Source organism: Antennarius striatus, chromosome 6 (genome assembly GCF_040054535.1).
Source record: "Antennarius striatus isolate MH-2024 chromosome 6, ASM4005453v1, whole genome shotgun sequence".
NCBI classification, from domain to species: Eukaryota; Metazoa; Chordata; class Actinopteri; order Lophiiformes; family Antennariidae; genus Antennarius; species Antennarius striatus.
Window position 1 is genome coordinate 22,207,884 of NC_090781.1, and position 19,681 is coordinate 22,227,564.

The window sequence follows — 19,681 nt, forward strand, 5'->3', positions numbered from 1 at the left end:
TCTGGAGAGAACCGGAGCGTCCCCGAAGCGCACACCTGGCCCCAAGTTCGACACTTAAACGGAAAGCCAGCAACACGGGGGGAACTCAAACAGGATTATTCTCACTTAAAAAGCTGGAGTGGCTCACATAAAACCAGTCTCCTGACTGGTTCCATGCAAAGTTTCCTCCCTGGTGATTCCAGTGAATATGTGTGTGCCCTTTTTCCTCCTGGCTCCCGGCGGCCGGCCGTCTGCCTCCCCTGGATTGGACTCCTGTCGCCTTCCCAGCGAAGGGCCACTCAACCTGGGAGGATATTCTTTCCCTCACATCTGCTTTGAATTTGCCGGAGCCAGGCCATTCAAAGGCTCCTTTATGGAGCCGTCAGCAGCTTTGTGACTGCTTCCTATTAAGACGCATGCACACCTTGGCACACACACACTAATACATCAGGAGCATGCAGGCTTCTAAGTCATGCACGCATTCACACTCATGCTTTCTCTGAATGGCTTTCTTCATATGCAACGGTTTTCTTTGGCTTTCTGTTGTGTACAAACAAACACACACACACACACACACACACACACACACACACACACACAAATACACAAATACACTTACATGCACACACTCACCTTCAGTTTCCTGCCCAACAAAGACACTGAACTTTAGTCAGCCCTAACAGCTGCAGCACTCTTTTTTTTTTTTCAGTGAATCATCCGTGCATGGTGGAACAGTACAGGGGTGGTTATTGGGTCATTACACACTTTAATCTATTTATTGCCGACATCCCCCTCATTGGGTACATGCACGCTCCACAGAAAGACGAGCCGTGACAGGAACAAGGCCATCCTGTAACTTTAGATTTGGAGAGAAAGTAAAATATAATAACTTGATCCACGATCAGTGTGGAATGATTGTCTTCATTCACAATAAAAGGCTTTTGGGGAAAGAAGGATCCATGTTGAATTCTTCACAGCTTCTTCTTTGAGTTTATGAAGGTGATACCACCAGTTACGTCTGCATTGAAACTAAAGCTAGTCTATCCGAGCAGAACCGGCCCCCCAGCGCACCGCAGCATCTGGGATGTGACCCGTTAAATTAGGATTAAAGAAGACCTGGCTCTGAGCCTAACGACAGGTGCTCACCTGTCACTTGTTAACACATTAGATCGCTTAGTTTCATCTTCATTTCACGTCATTTCGTTTTTTTTACGTGGAGGAAAATCCAGGCTGGATTTAACACAAAGATTGCAACAGGAAGCGTCTGGTTTGAATAAGTCAAAATCTAAAAACCTAAACCTGAAAAGTTTCCTAATGAACAACTTGCATCTCGTCCATCCATTTTTATTTTTTTTTATACTCACTTAAACTGTGCAAAGTCATGGGGGCAGCGGAAACCCCATCACTTCGTCACAGGACCCACTCATAGAGAAACAACCCACCCACAACCACTAATTTACCCACGTGTCACATTTTCAGGAAACTCCACAGGAAGCTCCTCAGTAGGATTTGAACCCAGGACCTCATCGTCATCTCTACGCCGTGTCTCCCCATGACGAATCAGCCGATGATCTGCCGGTACTCTACCCGACGAGGCCTTGACAACTATTTCTTGGCGGTCGAGCATTTGGAGACAGCCGAGGCGTTGAGCTCCCAGAGTTCTTTCTAGTTTTCCTCTCATATTTTTCACTTAACGCAGCAACTCTGAACAGGAGGAGGAAGATAATTGGCTCCCTGTCACCCACCACTGAGCTTTACATAGAAGCCAGATGCATAAGCCTATTCAACATTTAGGATCAGTGGCTCGACTGAACGCTGAGATGAAGCCTCGGCCCTGTGATTACAGGCTGCAGGTTTGACTTCCTTTCATCTCCGCCCGTTAACACACTCATCCGGATTGTTGATGCTGCCATATCTGGATCCCTGAGTTCAAAGACATCTCTGGGAGATTCGCAGGTTATTCTCTCGAGCATAAATTTTTTTTATTTTTTTTCCCCCAGATTTGCGCCTTCATTTAAATCTCGATAGAAAAGGGAGCAACATTTAGGGAGTATCTATCCTACATTCGCTCGTTTGATGAGAAGCCAGGCGGCCTAAGCGGTCCAAGTATTTCACCGCCGATAGTCTGGCTGCAGTTTGTGGCAGAGAGGATCTATAACTGATATGTTAATGCCGCTGTTTGGAGTCTGGGCTACACGAAGATTGTTTCAGAAGAGTTCAGGATTCCCCTTCGGGATGAGAGTTCTGTATTCCCAGGAGAAAATCCTTCGTCTGAACTCGTCTGTTTCACTTCTTCCCCCCCCCCCCCCCCCCTCTCTCTCTCTCCTCTCCCCTCTTACTTTGGTTATATCATCAAAGGCGGAGGATGCACATGAGAACGAGAAGAGAAAATTGGGGTAGAAGGATCTGTTTTGTGAATAATGCATTAAAAATAATCTGTACTTGCACTTAAAGCAGCATGGAAAGAGAAATTTAGGGCACATCACCGTTGCAGCCATACGAGTCGGGTTTGGCACTGGGTTTTTATTTCACCTTTATGCTCCGCGAATGGTTATGTTACCTCTCTTCCTTCTGTTCTGGCACGCTGAACGCATTTTTCTGGCTGTTTCCCACTTGTCCTCATTTTCTTCTATGTGCATTTCTGCAGCTGCCAGCATGATAGACTATTGACTGAGCTCATTCTGAAGTGTGTCATGATGTGACACAAATCCAGTCACTGCTCAGAACTCCCTTCATGTGCAGCGGCGCCGACTCCACCGGGAGAGCTCCACTCACCGTGTCATTTTTATACGACGGCACCGGCGGGACAGGTGTCAAAAAATTGCACCAAGTCGATCTCGGTAAAACCTCGCGTCAAGCTGTAAACTCGTTTGTAAGGAGATGTTTGTTAAGACTTGATGTTTAGAGTCGGCGAAAGGCAATCAGTGATAAAGGAGCAGCTTTAGTGGAGCCTGACGTGTCTCTGATCTGAACCGAAACGAGGAGCATCACTCTTTCCAAAAGATTATTGCCTCATTTGGTGCTCTGACGGCGGTTTTGAGAACACTGTCGGCCCCAGTTTGAGATCAGGTGACTGTGAGACCTATTTAACATCAAAGAGGATGGAAGAGCAGTTTTCATCACAGCACTGATGAAGTATTCCTCGCTGTGCCCATCAAACCACATTTTGACCACCGGTCGCCCTACATGGCAACCTCTGCTACCTCTGTCCTCTCCATTATCCTCAGACTTGATTAATAAAGCAGCGTTTCATCCTGTTTCAGGTGTTGCCGAGAAGAAACGATTTAGTTTTCTCATGTAGGGAACTCTTTTGGCAATTTGTCGTGTTTTTCATCTTGATATAACTTTTATCATTCAAAGATAAATGATATACATGGTTAACTCCGCATAATCTCATTTACATACTGGTGACTGGTGACATCACAAGTTGAAGTTGTCTCGTCCACAAGAAAATGGATGGATGTATTATAAAGGTTGTGTGTCAAAATGAAAAAGTGTGCCCGGAGGCCATCCCAAAATTTAATTGCCCCCGTCTTGATTCAAGAACCACCCCGACACAAACGGGTTTTTAAAATAATGCAGACAAATAAACAAACAGACAACAAACATACTCTGGGAGGCCGAGCTAAAAATAAATGAAGCTGAAGCAGTGATTTATATAATTAGTTACAAGAAAACGTTTCTAATAGATTCATGAAGATAATGCACAAATATAAGTACAGTTTATTAACAATTAAACGTTTCGACTGTACTTCATCGTGATAACGGTAACGTTTCCCTTCACAAATCTGCAGCTCATCATGTCTGGTGGAATGAAAGGAACACTCGGTCACTCTTTGCCAGATGCCCTCTGTACCGATGTGAGGTAAACGTGTGGTAAATATTTGTTGGGCTGCTGCACACTGCTGTCAAAGACACACACACACACACACACACACACACACACACACACAGCTCCGATGGACTGCTGCTGTCAGTTTGCACAGGGTTCAAAGATTAGTCAGCATCAGACCAGTGTTTGCTCCTTACAGAGTGGAAGCTCTGACTGCTGCTCTTACTTTTACAAAACCTGTCAGGCAAGACTTTGGGATATAAAACCAGAGGCACCATGAAGTCTGATAATTGTATGCTAAGTCATTCCGTGTAACACGACTAGACACACGGAGTGGATGATGTGACACGTCCTGAGTTGACCTTTGGTTGCTCAGTAGCTTGTCTTGGCAGACCGCACCCATCTGCTACTACAAGAAGTCAAACACAAACACAGTGAATTATTTACAAGCGTTATTCAAACCATATGTGATCCACACGCATGGAATATGTTCAGATCCTACTTTATGAGCTCCGCATCCTGAGATGAGACCATCTGAATGTAAAGCACAGATGTTTCACTGGAATTGACTTTTCATTGTTTCTCTTGCGTGGTTTAAAACATCGACCAGAGAGCAGCCAAAGCAGCATCAGACAGGATTTTTGTGATTACATTTTTTTCAATTTTCAAATATTTTCATATATGCAGATGCAGTAGTTCAGTAGCAGCGTTTCTGCTGCATTTGTGGCATATTGGAAACTTGGGAAATAAAAGCTTTGACTCAGATCAGAAGATTTGATGTTGTGGTCAGATAAATTAAATCCTCCTGATGCCTCGACTCTGAATATAATAGAATATAATAGAAATTGTGTTTAACATCTGCAGTTTTTGAGTTAACAGGAATATAAGTTTTGATAAGGGTGGATCTTTCTTACTGTAACGCATTATTTTGCACGATATTGAAAAAGTCACACATAGTTTTGAAAAAAGTGAAAATCCAAACTCAAATCTACTGAATAAATTAATCAACTGTTCCTTGTCCCAGGATCCTCCGCTCCACCAAATTACATCCAAATCCCTACACAACATTTTGAACTATCGTGCAAATAAACATGTTAAAACATAGCGAAGAGCTAAAACAGAAATAGTTATGCTTTCAGCTCTGCAACCGAAAACAAATAGTAGATGTTGCGTCATGTTGACGATGCTAATTCTAAGAAGTATAAATCTGTTGACAACATTTTGAGCTGTCAATGTCCTCTATGTCTTTACTAACTGGGGTAATAGGAAGTTAATGTAGCCAGGCTAACACTGAGGTTATGCAAAGCTGCCTGAACTAAAATCTATTTCAATGCTAATTTTTAGTAGTTAAGTGTTGAACATCTTAGTTTAAGACACACGTGTCAAACTCAAGGCCCGGGGGCCAAGCGTGGCCCGCCACATCATTTTCTGTGGCCCGCGAGAGCATAAAAGGTCAGCGTCTAAAAATGGCTAGGTCAAAATGTGCTTTGACCATAAACTACATTTCCCACAATGCAGTAATTCAGCCCATTTTAACTTTTGACATAAACGTTTTGAACAAAGTTAATGTCCAAACTTGTGTTTGATGTTATTTTTCTTTATTCTCTTGGATAGTTTGATCCTTGATTGATGGAGTTCTGTGGGTTTAATAATAAGACAAATTAAAAGGATTCATGTTATAACAGAGAAACAAACATATTTTCTCTGTGCAACTGCAATGTTTGTAACTTGAATAAGTAATAAATTCAGCAATTTGATATTAAGGAGTAGTTACATTTATATTACATTACGCTGAGCTTCATTTAGTTACAATTACAAGTTACATCTGGCCCTCCTTTGAGGACAGCCATTATGCTGATGTGGCCCTCAGTGAAAATGAGTTGGACACCCCTGGTTTAAGATGTTAGCATGATAGAATTGGCTACCTCAGCAGCACATCATCACTAAAGGCCTTCCTGTCAGGGGGGGAACATTACCCCAAACCTCAGCACCAGCGTGGGTTCATCAGGGTTCTGGCGAGGCCTTGGCGCTCAGACAGGATTCCTTGTCATTATTTAACCGTTTCTAAACATCACAGTCCTGCTTCCTGTGAACACTCAAGCGCTCCTGTGTGCAGGGCAGCGCTCACAACCACTGATTTGCTGAACCTCAACAGGGAGTAAAAGTGGAGTGATTAATGCATGACTCAACTATGTTTCACCGCGTAGGATGCACCACGCGAGGAATGAACAATACTTCCAAGTCATGACTGTGGAAAGACCCTGATAGATCTACCAAACCTCTAAAAGTTCATACATCCCGACTGTACAGTATTTTATCTGACTGAGCTATAAATTATTGAACGACTAGACGACAAGCAAGCTGATCCACTTCCCAGGGTTCATTAGAAGTTCACTTCCAATCTTTCAGTTCAATTTGGAGTACAAAAAATATTTGGTTGGCTCCATTTTCCAAAACATTCAGCCACCAGAACTAACTGTCACAGCATTTCAGTCAGCGTAAAGTCAGAAACAACAACAGAGGAGATTAAAATCTGTTTTCCTTTCAGTGCCGTCGTGGGATTGTTGCTCGTAATCTATCAGCGTCTCCTCTTAGAGGTCAAAGACTCGTCTTCTAGGGATCAAAATGCAATGACTTATAGGGAGATGGACACATCATCTTCTCCCATGGTGGATCATAATAATAAATATAACATTAAAACAACAAAATGCACCGAGGTGAAGCACAACTTCTGGTTTGAATGCTGCTGCCACCAGACAGTCACTAATCAAATACTGTTTCCACTTCCTTCTTCATCACATCGCTGACCTTTACTCTGATCCATCTCAGCCTCGACACCTGTTTTCAAGTTACAGACGGCTCAGAGGTTGTCAACGCCTCTGCAGATATTTCATAAGGTCGTTCCTGCTCCATACATCGTCAGACACGTCTCATTTTGGCTGCGTATGTTGGACTCGTCGCTCCCACCCACTCACTACCTGCACATTTCTGCGGAGTGAAACCGGAGCTGTGGTCAGACACATCCCCAGAAGCCACATTACGATGGCCTCGCATGCATATTTAATATGCCTTGCGTCAAGGTTGCGTAGCCAAGGCCTAACTCAGACATCAGGTGCATCTCTCCCACAAAAATATTTTCATGGAACACTTGCAGTCTCTATTTCTCAGCCTCCTCTGAGAATAACAAATCCATTTATTCTCCATAGAGGCTGTATTTATAGCCGACTCGTGACAAAAGATTCCACACCAGACAGTGAGACAATTGTTTCGTGTTTTATTAAAAAGTAAAATTAGACATCAGTCAGTGGTCAGGTTTAACCCGATTTCCTCCCCGTTCATCGTCTAATCACGAGGTTTACAGTTGGCAGTGATATGGGGCGCTCATCGCTTCAGTGGGAATAAAACAGGGAGAAGTACCGTCTTTGTCAATAGCCTTTATTGGAAATTCTTTACATGTGAATCCTCTGAACCTGCCCAAACCCAGTTTTAGAGACTATAAATATATATATAAAAAAAGGATGTGTAAAAGACTTAGCAGTTCCTCTAAGAATAAAGAAAGCATTTACAGTCAAGGTCTCAACTTGAGAAGGGCATCAAATTTTTGTTTGTTGAATGTCAAACAACTACAAGATTGATTTTTTAATTCCCATTAGCCAAATACAAAAAAAAAAAATTGGAAAAGGACAGGTATAAAAAAAGACAAAAACACTTTGTCCAAATGAAATTGTTAAGTCTTAATGATAACAGCACGAGTGAAACACGGGAGAACGGCACAGCACAACACAGACAGCAGAGGGGAACACGCCACTGCCTCGCCAGTTTACATATTTATACATGTACATCGTACTCGACCTCAAAGATGCTGCACATCAACCGAGTCTAATTTCAGCGGATGTGTCTGAAGTAAGTCTGTTCCTGTCGGTTGTGCAGAAGTCAGTATAAAACAAACCGAAGAGCAAAAACGCATCAGTACGACGAAGCCCCCGTCCTTCATTGACTGGTGATCATAGTGAGCCTAGTGTTGCACCGCTCCAGCTACAACCAGAGGTCACCATTACAATGCTGGGACAAAAGTATCTGAAGTGTAGTAGGAGAGCACCACCCGGTGGCTGAACCAGGACATGGAGTGACACCTTCATTTGCCCTTGGAGGGAAGGGGGGGGGGCTGATAAAACCCACCGGGCAACAATTTCTGCTGTGACAAAAATAAAGTAACTCTGCATTGACGAGGAAAACCCCCCCCCCCTGGTTTTGCAACTTATCAGATTCAGATTAGCTCAACTTACAAGTTATCATTTACAATACCAAATAAAATGTGCAAAAATATTAAATATTTTTTAAAAATGCCCATTTTTTAACAAAAGTTTAAATTTTTATTGTTTTTCAACACTGTTTACAAAGGTTTGAGCATATTATTTCATTAAAGTGTGGTCCTGCAGCTGCTGGCATAAGAGGCGCACCTTAGAGCGAGTGCAAAACGATGGAGCATTGAGGTACCGGTTCTTTTTAAAGTGACAGCACTGAAGAGGAGGTACGGCCGGACGAAAAAGAAAGTCTGAGTCGAGTGCCCAAGTTTGAAAATGTCTTGGCACCAAGGGCTGAGCTGAAGTCAGGTTTTTTTCTGCACAAAAACGAGGCAACTACACGATTGATCTGCAGGCGCCACCTAAAACTGGGCTGGGGAGAAAAGGTACTTACAGCTAGAAAAATCCTAAAATGTTCATTTATAAAGTTGCATTTGACCGAAGATAATCGAAGCGCCAAGATGCTCGGTAACCAGAGATTTACAGGAGATGCACGAGGAATCACCAAAAAGAAACTTCTCTTCAACAGACGCCGTCTCTTTAGTGAGACGTCGGTGGAAATACAACGAAATGAAAGATGTGAGTGAACATTTAGATCCCTGCTCAATTTGTTTATCGTAAAACAACCGGTAAAGAGACGGTTTTGGGGTAAGTGTGCGACGGGCGACGACAGACGTGAAGACGAAACAGCTTTCAAGTCAAATTACTAGGTCAAATGTGCTTCCAAATTGAAAATTAAATTTCGATTTAAAGAGTCTTAAGAGCTATCAAGACTGTAAATGTCTCACTCTCCCTCGGTTGGAAAAGAAAAGAAAAAACAACCCCCATCAAGCATTACCGGTATTAAACATTACAAATATAAATCAGTTTTCTTTTCGGTTTGTCAAAATATGAACAAAAATTCAATGACACAAAAAGTCCTTCTGAGGTTTGAGCCCCACCGGCTGCAGGAGGAGGAGGAGACAGAGGCGTTTTGATCATTTTTAGAGGAGTGGAGCAGACTTTGTAAAGCAACAGGAGATGAGGCGAAGCCGAGCACCTGGACTTCACCGACGTTTTTGTTTCTTGGAATGTCGCTGCTTGCTGGACCGGTCCTCGTCGCTGCTCGCCCCCCCTGCGTTGCCCCGGCCCCTCCGCTGACGAGTTCTCTTTGCGTCCCGCTCGCCGTCGCTATCCTGCTCCCTGTAATCCTTCCTGACGGAGGTGGCAGAGGTCCGCTTACTCCTCCTCCTGCCCCCATCATCATCCTCCTCCTCCTCCTCGCTCTCGCTCTCCTCAAACTTCCGCCTCCGACCGTTCGCGGCTTTCTTCCTTTTAGATTTGCCATTCTGCATCTTCTTCGGTTCTTCCTCCTCCTCCTGCTCCTCATCCTCCTCCTCCTCCTCCTCTTCCTCGGATGTGGCGGGGGCTTTGCTGACTCGCTTGCGCGTGCGTCGGCGGAGGTAGCTGAGGCCGGGCAGCAGCTTTTGGAGCAGCTCCGTGAAAGTTTGCTCCGTCTTCACCATGCAGGAGAGGACGGTGCTGCCCTGCTGGTTGTACTCCTCTGCGTTGGAGAAGACCAGCTTCATGTCTTCCAGGAAGTCCTGGGGGTGGCGGTACGCGCCCTGGCTGATCTTTCCCAGCATCGTCTGGAAATCCATGGGCTGGGAAATGATGTCCAGGTAGTCCTCCGCCTCATCCGGGGACACAGGCTCCCTGTGGGAGGAGCAGAGTAGAAGACGAAGGCTGCATCACTGTGATCTTAATACTTCCTGGTTGACGTAAGCCCCTCCCATTATTTCGTAGTGGGCGGAGCTGCTTCAACATACACGGTATTATTTGGCTCACCTGAAAGGCCAGCTGAAGCGGAACTTTGTCAGCTTCTTCAGGATCTCCTCGCAGCGCTCCAGCTCCAGCGCCTGCCTGCTAACTCCTGACTGGGTGCTTTGTCGCACCTGCAGAGACAATTTACGACGATTTAAACTCCTGTCTGACTCTGGGTGCAGGTGCATCCTTTAAAACCACCCAGCACCAAGATGCATCCTCTCAACAGGGCAGTAGTGACGGTTACTCACCAGTTCGTCGATGTCTGCCGGGCAGTTGGGACCAGACCTCTGCTTGCTGCTTTGACCGCTTGAGGACGACGGCTTCTTGGGTTTCGTTTTGGAGCTCTTCGGTCGAGAAGAGGACTGCTTGGTTTTCTTCCTCGGTCTCACTGCGGAGAAACAGAAAATGAGCAGTCGAGCAAAAAGGGAAGTCTTTATTATCGTGAAATGTGCAAAAGAGAATTATGACTTTCTATTTTAAAGTGTGCTGTGCAACGTTTCTTAAGTGACGACATCCTGGCTGGAGCCGACAGAGGGGATCATCCTGCCACATTCGCCGAGTGAAACCAGAGTGAAACACGGCTTCAAAGCAAACACAGAGACAATAGAGACGAGCAACGGAATTCCTCATCAGCATTCCCCCTCGTTTTGCCCCGACGGGCTAAAAGAGGACTGGTGTGATCACACACTGTCTTTCTGGAAAATGCATTCACTGAGCAAAACCGAGTTGGTTTTTGTTTGAGAGCAGTACAAAGGTTGAAGTCATCTAAGAAGATATCAGCGTGTGTAAAAAGTTTTTTTTTTGTCCTTAACATTTAAGTTGGCTTTTTAAAAATATTTTTAGAACGTAAAAGAACACACTAGGTGTAAACCCTGACAGAGACACCCTCATGGTGAGCCATCAACTACCTGAGTCAAAATACTCACAGCTGTGACCCATAGCTTTGTAATCATTATCTTCCTCCTCGTCTTCCTCATCCTCAGATTCCTCCTCTTCAGAGTCCTCCTCCTCATCATCCTCTTCATCTGAGTCCTGTTTATAATTCCTGCAATGGAGTGGTGAACAAAAATCAAAGAAAGGACACAGACGTCGGCACCACAGGAGACACTAAAGTGGACGGATCATAACCGCCAACATGGGCGAGTGTGAACAATCTGACACGACAATCAGCTTCAAACGTACAGAAAATGTAGAAAGTGGCTGGAGTAACCATGACAACACGATGATGAAAACATTTTTAGGGTGCAGCCTTACACCCAACTACCAAACAACAGTTTCTATTGGTTTACCTGGAGCGGGAGCCGCGTCGGGCTACTGTGGGCTGGCAGGCCGGACACAACCACTCCCCAACAGGAATGCGGTACAACGCCGGTCGTAAACAGAACAGGTGGAAGGCCTTGTTGCACTCATCACAAAGGATGAGTTTCTCATCGTCACCTGGAACAAATCACAACCTGTGATCACCGCTAACGCCCCCTGAGTTCTCTGATACCAACCGGTGACGGCTCTTACCTTTCCTGCGGCAGACTTTGCAGCGAGCGTTCTCAGCAGACATGTCCCACTTGATGCAGGCGTCCAACATTCCCAGCAGGACATGCATGCGGGAAAAGGTCTGGGACTCTCTGATCGCGGTCTTCCACTTCTCCACCGCTGTTGCTACCTGAGAAGAAAACACCCCCACTGGTTTAAAGAGCAGATCTATTCATTTAGAAATTGCCCCAGTGATTGCTCTGTCTGTATTTGAAGGTCTGTGATGACCTTTGACCCCTCTCTTACCCTGGCCTCCTCCGCCAGTCTCTTCTCCTCATCCACCTCCTCAGTCTTGCTGCTGCTTTCTTCCCCTCCAGTCTTTTTCTTCTTTTTCTGCTTCGGCGCCATGAACCCCTGCAGGAACTTTTTGATGACGCAGGCCTGAATGGTGATGATGCATTCGCCAAAGTCCTTCAAGCTCTCCATGTCTTTCATCTATGAAAGAAGAGACAATGTTACACGAATCTGTGCACGACAGGGACGAACCACATGAGCTACAATCAGCAATAGTAATGACCTGATCTTCAATGTCTATATTGTCATCCAGGTATCCCAGGCCCCCCTTTTGCAGCCGTGATGCTACTTCCTGGATGTCGCTGCGCAGGTACTTGAGCAGCTCTGCGTAGCCGTCGCAGGTCCTGAGGCCCAGTTTGGGTTTCCGGGTCAGATGGATGGAGTGGAGGATGTCCTGGTATCTGAGTCAGAGAGAGGGAAGGTGTTGGGTTCACGATCATAAAGACAATATTATCTGCTCCAGGTGAAACGCTGTATTTTTCTACTCTTTTCTGATAAGCTTTCATTGTTTTTCTTTCTAATAATTTCCATAACCTACCAATTAAAAAAATAAACCTTTTAACGGCTCCTTGGATGCTGGTAAAATCTGACATTGCATTAACGATGCAACAGGACTGGATAGCTTCATGTTTGTTAAACCAGTTATCCCTTATAATGTGAAAACAAGCACCTATTTTTTATCTTTGCTTTCAGTTCGCTCTCTCGAACCCCCTGAGGATGAAGACTTTCCACCAGTTCCTCCAGCTCAGCTGTGCTGTCGCAGATGAACCTGCACTCACAGGGAGGAACAATTAGAATGACTTCATGAAGAGGAAATGATGTCATAAATCAAACAACTGATATAAAGCCCGTACCAGAGGTTCTGACCCTGCTTAGGAATGGTCGTTCCTATGCAGACGTCCGCTGCTGCCCCCTGCTGGGCTCCCTCACTAATAGCACCGTCTATGCTGGCGTCGTCCTTCTCAGCTCCTACATGAACAGACATTAGATTCATGAGAGTTTATTTCTTTACAATTTAAGAGATAAACAGAAATATATTGTTAAACACAGAAAGGTTACGCACCTTGTGAATCATTCGTAATGGCCGACTCTCCATCCTCTTCCTCGTCTACCTCAGGCTCTGGCTCGGCTGGTTTATCTTCAGGTGGAGGTGTGAAGCTGTAGTCGATGCTTTCGTGCACCCAGCCTTTCTCGATGTACAGACCGGGAACCACGTCAGAGAAAAGCCAGTACCTGTATAAAAAAACATCAAATAAAGTCCACTTACAATTTACCAAGTTATTCAGAAGGACTTAGTTTTCCATCACTGTCGCAGCACTGACCGGTTGTGATTTCTGTCAGTACCCAGTGGGGTCCTGCGTAGGACCAGCCTGGCTTTGGTGATCCCGTCCTGAAAGGCCCGTTCAGAGGCAGCCCTCTGCCGACGCATCCGCTCCTCCTCAGCCTCCTTCTCCATGCGTTCTAGGAGCGGTAACAAATGAACACTTAAATTACATGATGTAATACTAGAAAGATGTCAGAGGAACTTCGTGCCCCAGGGGCAATTAAGATAGTGGATCATTAACTGCTTCTAGTTTAACCTTTGTTCTGTCGGTCCATCTCCTCTTTCTCTTTCTTCGCCTGCATGCTCATCAGCCGGCGGCTCTTCACCGTGCTGATCATGTCCTCGGGCTCGGGCTCCACCTTTGGTTCCACTTTCACTTCTTTCTTGCTTTCCTTTTTAGCCCCGACTTCTTTCTTTTTCTCCCCTTTGACAAGTAAATAAAACAGGGACAGAAACCCGTAAACGTTTGCGTACCTTTAGGAAAAGACGAATGGAGAGCTGGAAGGAGTTGCTTCTTTTGGAGCTCACAAAAACATAATCCTGCCTAATCCCTAACAGATGACATGTTTAAATGTTCAGATGAGACTTTCTGGCGGTCGCCGCCTACCTTTAACCTCCATCTCCTTTTGCTTCTGCTTCTCGGCCCTCTTGCGGTCGTTCACCTCCTTCAACATTGCCAGACGCTCCTTCCACAGCTCAGCGGAACGTTGCAGCTTTGCATCGACGTGGTCTTCGACTGAGTATGTCATGAGTATGCGATGGCAGAGTCCCATCAGCAGGTTGACCTTCTCTTCTGGGCTCAGCTCGAACACCTCGACCGTCTCAAGTTTATCCAGGAACTCGCTGGTCACCACATCATCAAAACCTCCTAAACCTCCTGACACCTCTGAACCCTGGCCGCTCTCGTCTGCGTGGGCGTCGCAGGGTCGCAAGCACAACCGGGCCAGCTCGGACGCGGAGTGCATGGTGAGGGGGATCTCGGATAAGGGCATGTCGAGCTCGCTGTAACCTTCTGCCAGTTCGTCCTGGAGCAGCGTCTGAAGCAGCACCACCAGCACTCGATTCAGGTAAAGGAATCCGGATCGATCTCCAGCCAGGGCCTCCATCAGAGCCACTGCTGTGATGGGATACTGGTCATCCGGCATCAGCAGCCCTGCGTAGCAATGAAGGAAGTCCACCACCATGGCAACGTTACCAAAAAGGGTGTTGGGCAACCCCTCTGGCATGTCTACGAGCTTGAACGCGGGCAGGTTCTTGCCGCCTTCGATCTCCTGGTCTTCGTATCGACGTGATTGCTCGCGCCGGACGAGCATCTCCTTCTCACGCCTCTCCCTGGCTTTTTCTCTCATTTTCTCACGCCTTTTCTTTATCTCTTTTTGCTTCTCTTCTTCGTTCATGGACGCCCATTGCTTCTTTCGCTCCAGTAACTCACAGCGTTTCTGCACCAACACCCTGAGGTCCTCTGGCAAGCGGCCCCAGTCGTCAGGGGACAAGGCCTTTGCCACTTTGGAAATGAGGGAAGAGATGGCGTTCTTCCTGTCCTCTTTGTCCTTATGCTGATTATAATAACGAAGGAGGTGGAGAGCCATTGGGTGCAGCGGTTTTCCCAATTTCGGCGTCCCGATGCTAGAGCTGCGGGCCCTCTTCTTTGGGCTCCCAGCAGGAGTGCTCTTTGCCAAATGCAGCAGAGTCATCTGCTTCATTTTTGGAGTCTTAACACCAGCTTTACCATCATTTTTAGAAGCTTTGAGGATGTTGCTCTTCCTGCTTTTCTTTCCTTCTTTCTTGTCCCCTGACTTTTTCCCTGATTTCGGAGTGGAGGGATCCGAGTCCTTGTCCTCGCCTTTCTTTGGAGTTCCTGAGTTCTTCACCTTAAGAGGGGAGCCGTTCATTTTTATTTTCTGAAATACAGACACAACAAAAGCTTTGACTTTTAGGCGGAACCCTATCCTTGCTGCACGATAACTGATAATACGAATACAACGCAGCTCACCTGCATATGGCCCCAAATTGTTGGACTGAGGGGCACGGCTGCAGCATCTTTCTTCTTTTTCCTTTTCTTTTCTCCTTTCTCGTTTCCTGAATCCTCTCCTGGCGTGTCAGAGGTCTTCAGCTTCTTCCTAAGTTTACCCTCAGGTGATGTTAAGCTCTTACGCTTTGAAGAGGGATTCTCTGCTAAAAACTTTAGAGAAAAAAAATATACATAAAAGAGTCCGCTAAGGATCAGCAACAAGTTTAATTCAGGTAACAGGTAAACAGTCAGTATATTTACCTTATGTGGAGAAAGAAGGAAGTCACTAAATTTGCTGGGTAGGCTGAACTTTTTTACCAGTTCATCTTCAACTACCCAGGGGGCGCTCTCCCCCATCCCCAGCCTCAGGGCGTAATGCCTGATGAAGTAGCGCATGATCTCCTTGGTTGGAGGCCGTTCTGTTCTGTAAAGACTGTCCGCCGGGACGTCGCTGATCACCTGTGAGCGGAAGATAAACAAGTTCAAAATGAAACATGGTTTTTTTTTTGTTTTTTTTTGACAGCACTGAATCCCCATCAGCCTCATCCACCACAAATAAAACCTGGTGTTGAATATGGGCATGAAATACGAACCTTGTCCTCATTAATGAGCCTCACGTCATACTTATGTGGAAGGAATTTGGGCATCACCCACTTCCTCTTCTCTTCCTTCATGGCAGTGGAAAGTTTCCTCGGTGAACGTCGTGCTCTGTCACCTGGTAAGATGTCAAACAATATCATGCAGAAACTGCAGGACTCGTTTTTCAAATAATCAGACAAGAGTTTAAAAATACAGGTGAAATTAGGAAACATGGAAAACTGGATTTTCCAGTCATGTTTTATCTACTAACACCAAACTCATTATAGTGGTTAAAAAAGTCATGTTGACAATCATTTCTCATTTTTAAGTCCAGCTATATTCTCACTGCATAGCATCGCTGGTTCCGAGCTTAAAGACTCTTTTATAGCACTCACTCAGACTCTCTCTCCGGTTCTCCTCCTCTCTGGGAGGAGGTTCTTTCCTCTGGTTCTCCTGACTTGCATTCTCCTTGTCGCTGGATGGAGAATCGCAGGCACCTTCGAGCTTCTTCTCAGCAGTCTCGCCTTCTGGGTTTTCTAGAGGATGGATCTTCACCACTTTCACTTGTAAACTTTTGTCTTTTCCCACCTGAAGTGAAAAAGTCCTGTAAGCACCTCAGTACACACCAATGGGGTACATCCAATTAAAAGAACCAAAGAAAATGGCCAGCAATCATCATAAAGCAAAGGTTAACTTAAGAAAAAAAATGTGAATTTTAATTAAATTCAATTCAAAAAACTTAATTTGTCCGCAAGGGGCAATTAAAGTCACATAAAGCAGCAGTACTGGTGCAAAAGCAAACATGTTATCACTGACATAACATGTTACTCAGCAGGTAAAAAATGATGCGGTTATCATCTGATCCAAATTCAGATAGTAAAGCTCTTAAATTTAGGACGACAAACTGACCAGGAAGTCACACTCTTCATCCACAGCGTACTTGGTGAGGATTTCCACCCAAGCCATTTCAACCAGTTTGTCTAAAGACACGGTGTTATGGTGGACCATCTCCAGAACAGGCTTCTCAAACCATTTGGGATACTCCTCCAGAAGCCTGCACAAACAATGTTGTTAGTATTTAGATGAAGTTTTAATATTGTAGCGTATTGTTTGTGCCTTGTATTTGCATCATAACTCAGACATGCTCAGCAAGTACTTCTGTTACCAGATAAGATAGGAGCTGAATTTGTTCATGTGTGTGTGTGTGATGCAATATTACCCATGACATTTTTTGAATTTCTGCATGAAACAGTACGATGGAGGATATTACAAAACAGGGCAACATAACGCCCAAAGTGGCCAGCAGGGGGGGTTAAAACCTCTTGCCGACATAATTAGACAGATTAACCACATCCTGTGATCCTGAGTGACTTTCGGCTCCGAACACAGCTTGGAAATGTCTTTTGGAACACATATTTAAAGTAGTTCCTCAACTCCTTGAGGACAACAACACACCTCGAGTTCGTTGTTAACTGCTCGACTGAAAAACGTATGTTTAATTGTTGTGAAAATTGCTCAATAAGCATCCTTTTCATAGATCAGGATAAGGAGCTCTTCCCGGTCCATTATAGATTCAAAGATGACTCAATCACACACCCTTAAATAGAATGAGAGGAGGAGCACAAGCTTTATCCAATCATAGCAAAGCTGCAAAGCCTTGTGACCTTCACTGAGAGAATATAGCTCTTCCCTGACACAGCTGAACGTCATGTACAAAATGTATAGGCTCTGGGTTGACTGTAATAATGGTTCTTGGAGACAATCACGTACACACATTGACATTGACTTTGAGTGCAATACTAACAGCTCAGTGACTTCTTGTTCCTCCTCCCATGCTTCTTTGTGAGTGAGCTGGCTGCTTCCAGTGCTCTTGCATGTCCAAATGCGCTCATCATACCTCTTCAAACGCGCCTCATACTCTCTGAAGAGATCTTGTCAAGGACATTACAGTTGTCTCATGCAAACAGCTTCTCCTCCCTGAGAAATGGCTTAATTATCATTAATGACACAAGTACGGGGTCCAGTGTTGATAAATCAATGTAATCTGTCTCAATTTAAAAGAAAGCTGACACCAAGTGAATCCAGTAAGGTGTGTCGGGAGATATGGTTATCAAAATTGGAAAGGCCCTGGCGACCTGAAATGAACAGAAGTTCAATGGGACAAGTAAACATATCTCTGTGGAGAGAAAGGTTTGGCTGTGGTTGGACTGTAAAAACCACAGCAGTGAGGAGAACACCTCCTTCTCAGCAAAGGATTTTTAAATAGAAACAAGTAGATGTTTGTTAAAATAACTACAGGAAGTATGAGAATGTGTGTGTTAGTGTGAGATCTAGAACCATTTATAAACTGAGGTGAAAACTTTTAGCCTTTCTCACATCTACACCGAGCTGTCACAACAGGCTTCATAATCGTGCTCACATTAAACTGCGTGTGAAATAAAAAGGGTGAAATAGCTATTACACAACATAATAAACTTATATTTTGTGATTCTAAGCTAGTTAACCCTTCTTGAATAGGAATCGACCCTTGTCAGAACAGGTTAGCTCAGGTTAGCTAACTCAGGGGAGACATGCGCGCCGTTCAGCCCGACGACAGCAAACATAAAGGGAGTCCTGGCGTTAGCATCGCGCTAGCTTAACCTGCTAGCATGACAGCGGAGGCTGAAAGCCGTATGACGTTTCTCAGCAGCGCTCTTCGGTTTATCGGGGGTGGACATTTTTACATACAAACTGTTAACTTTGTGTTAGTTTGGAGGAATGTAGGGCTAGCTTCAAGGACATGGCTGGCACAGTCTAATATCTGGTAGCTAGCTAGCCAGCTTGTCACTCAGTAAAATGTACATGCGAGGATGCTAAATGAGAAACGTCAAATTGGATAGGGTAGATATAATCAGTTATATATATATATTTGAATGTGTGGGCATAAATTAAGCCAAGCAAATAAAGCTGTAGTTATCTAGTGTGTCGGTGGGCTAGACGAATCGAGCCAGAGCATCAGCATCTCGTTAAAGGATACTCTTTGTTCCTGAAGGCCTCCTTGGTGTGCTCGATGATGTAGACCTCCTCTCCGGGGCCTGGTGGTTCGGCTAGCGGCTTAGCCAGTGGATACGGCTTCCGGCCTAAAAGTGGAGCCATTTCAGATCCACAGATGGCACAGGTGTCGAATGTTTACAAAAAAGGGAACGTTCCGGCACAACACTGGGATAATAATATACAAGAACGTGTCCTTCGCATGTATCCAGGAGCCCCGAAGTATTTAGAGCGCGTCCCACGCTCCCGCCGGCAGGCCCGGCACTCAACGTGTAGCGGCTAACTGGCTAGCTCGTTGGTTGGGTTGCTAACTCGCAGCAAAACAATAACAGAGCGCTTCTTGCAAGCCGCCTCATTGCATCCTTCTTAACAGCTCCAGCAGCGGTGACATGTTGGTTCCACGGAACGTCCTGGATGTAAAACAAGTTAATGAACGTGGCTCTTCGTATAGTTGACAAACTTTCAGCTCCTATGGATGAACGAGAAGGGATGCAAACCCAACAACGAAGTCAAACTCGCGGCAACAGCCCAAGCTGTTCAGCGGGTGGTCTGGCGGTCGGTGCGAGCTCAAGTCTTTGCAAACTACGCCTTTTCTCGTATAATCAATTTTATTCCGTTCATGTTCGTATTGTCCAGGCTTCTTGGCAGACAGCACCGTCCAAAAGTAATGGAAAAAAACTAACTTGGATCAATCAAGAGGTTAATTCCTTGTCGAAATGGCGGGAGTTTCCAGTCCACCGGCACAATTCCGTACGCCGTCACTTCACCGTTTCCCCGGTAGCATACAGCGTCGCAGTTATGTCCCGCCCCATCTGGACGATCATTGGCTCGTTCACTCAGGCGCCCTCGTAGAATTGTTCTGATATGGCTTGTGATTGGCTAATATGGCTTGTCTATTATCATTCTTGCAGGGCCCCTTAAATAAACCACGCCCGTATAAAAAATAAATTAAGCGACTAGGTCAGCTGATTGCAAAAAAGATTGAGATATAT

The 19,681-nt window shown here is 45.2% G+C and overlaps 1 protein-coding gene across 1 annotated transcript; it reads right to left on the reverse strand.

Moving 5' to 3' along the window:
* Nucleotides 1–7,087: 7,087 nt before the first annotated feature.
* On the reverse strand, nt 7,088–19,449 carry baz1b (bromodomain adjacent to zinc finger domain, 1B). The gene is made up of 21 exons (XM_068317632.1): nt 18,676–19,449; nt 17,464–17,580; nt 16,569–16,713; nt 16,055–16,247; nt 15,674–15,795; nt 15,342–15,539; nt 15,063–15,251; nt 13,677–14,970; nt 13,326–13,493; nt 13,068–13,206; nt 12,809–12,978; nt 12,600–12,714; nt 12,416–12,514; nt 11,969–12,146; nt 11,698–11,886; nt 11,434–11,581; nt 11,211–11,358; nt 10,848–10,966; nt 10,170–10,309; nt 9,943–10,049; nt 7,088–9,810 (listed from the first exon to the last, which is right to left on the reverse strand). Exons 1-21 carry the CDS (start codon nt 18,792–18,794, stop codon nt 9,162–9,164), a joined length of 4,746 nt encoding a protein of 1,581 aa, XP_068173733.1. The 5' UTR covers nt 18,795–19,449; the 3' UTR covers nt 7,088–9,161.
* Nucleotides 19,450–19,681: the final 232 nt, after the last annotated feature.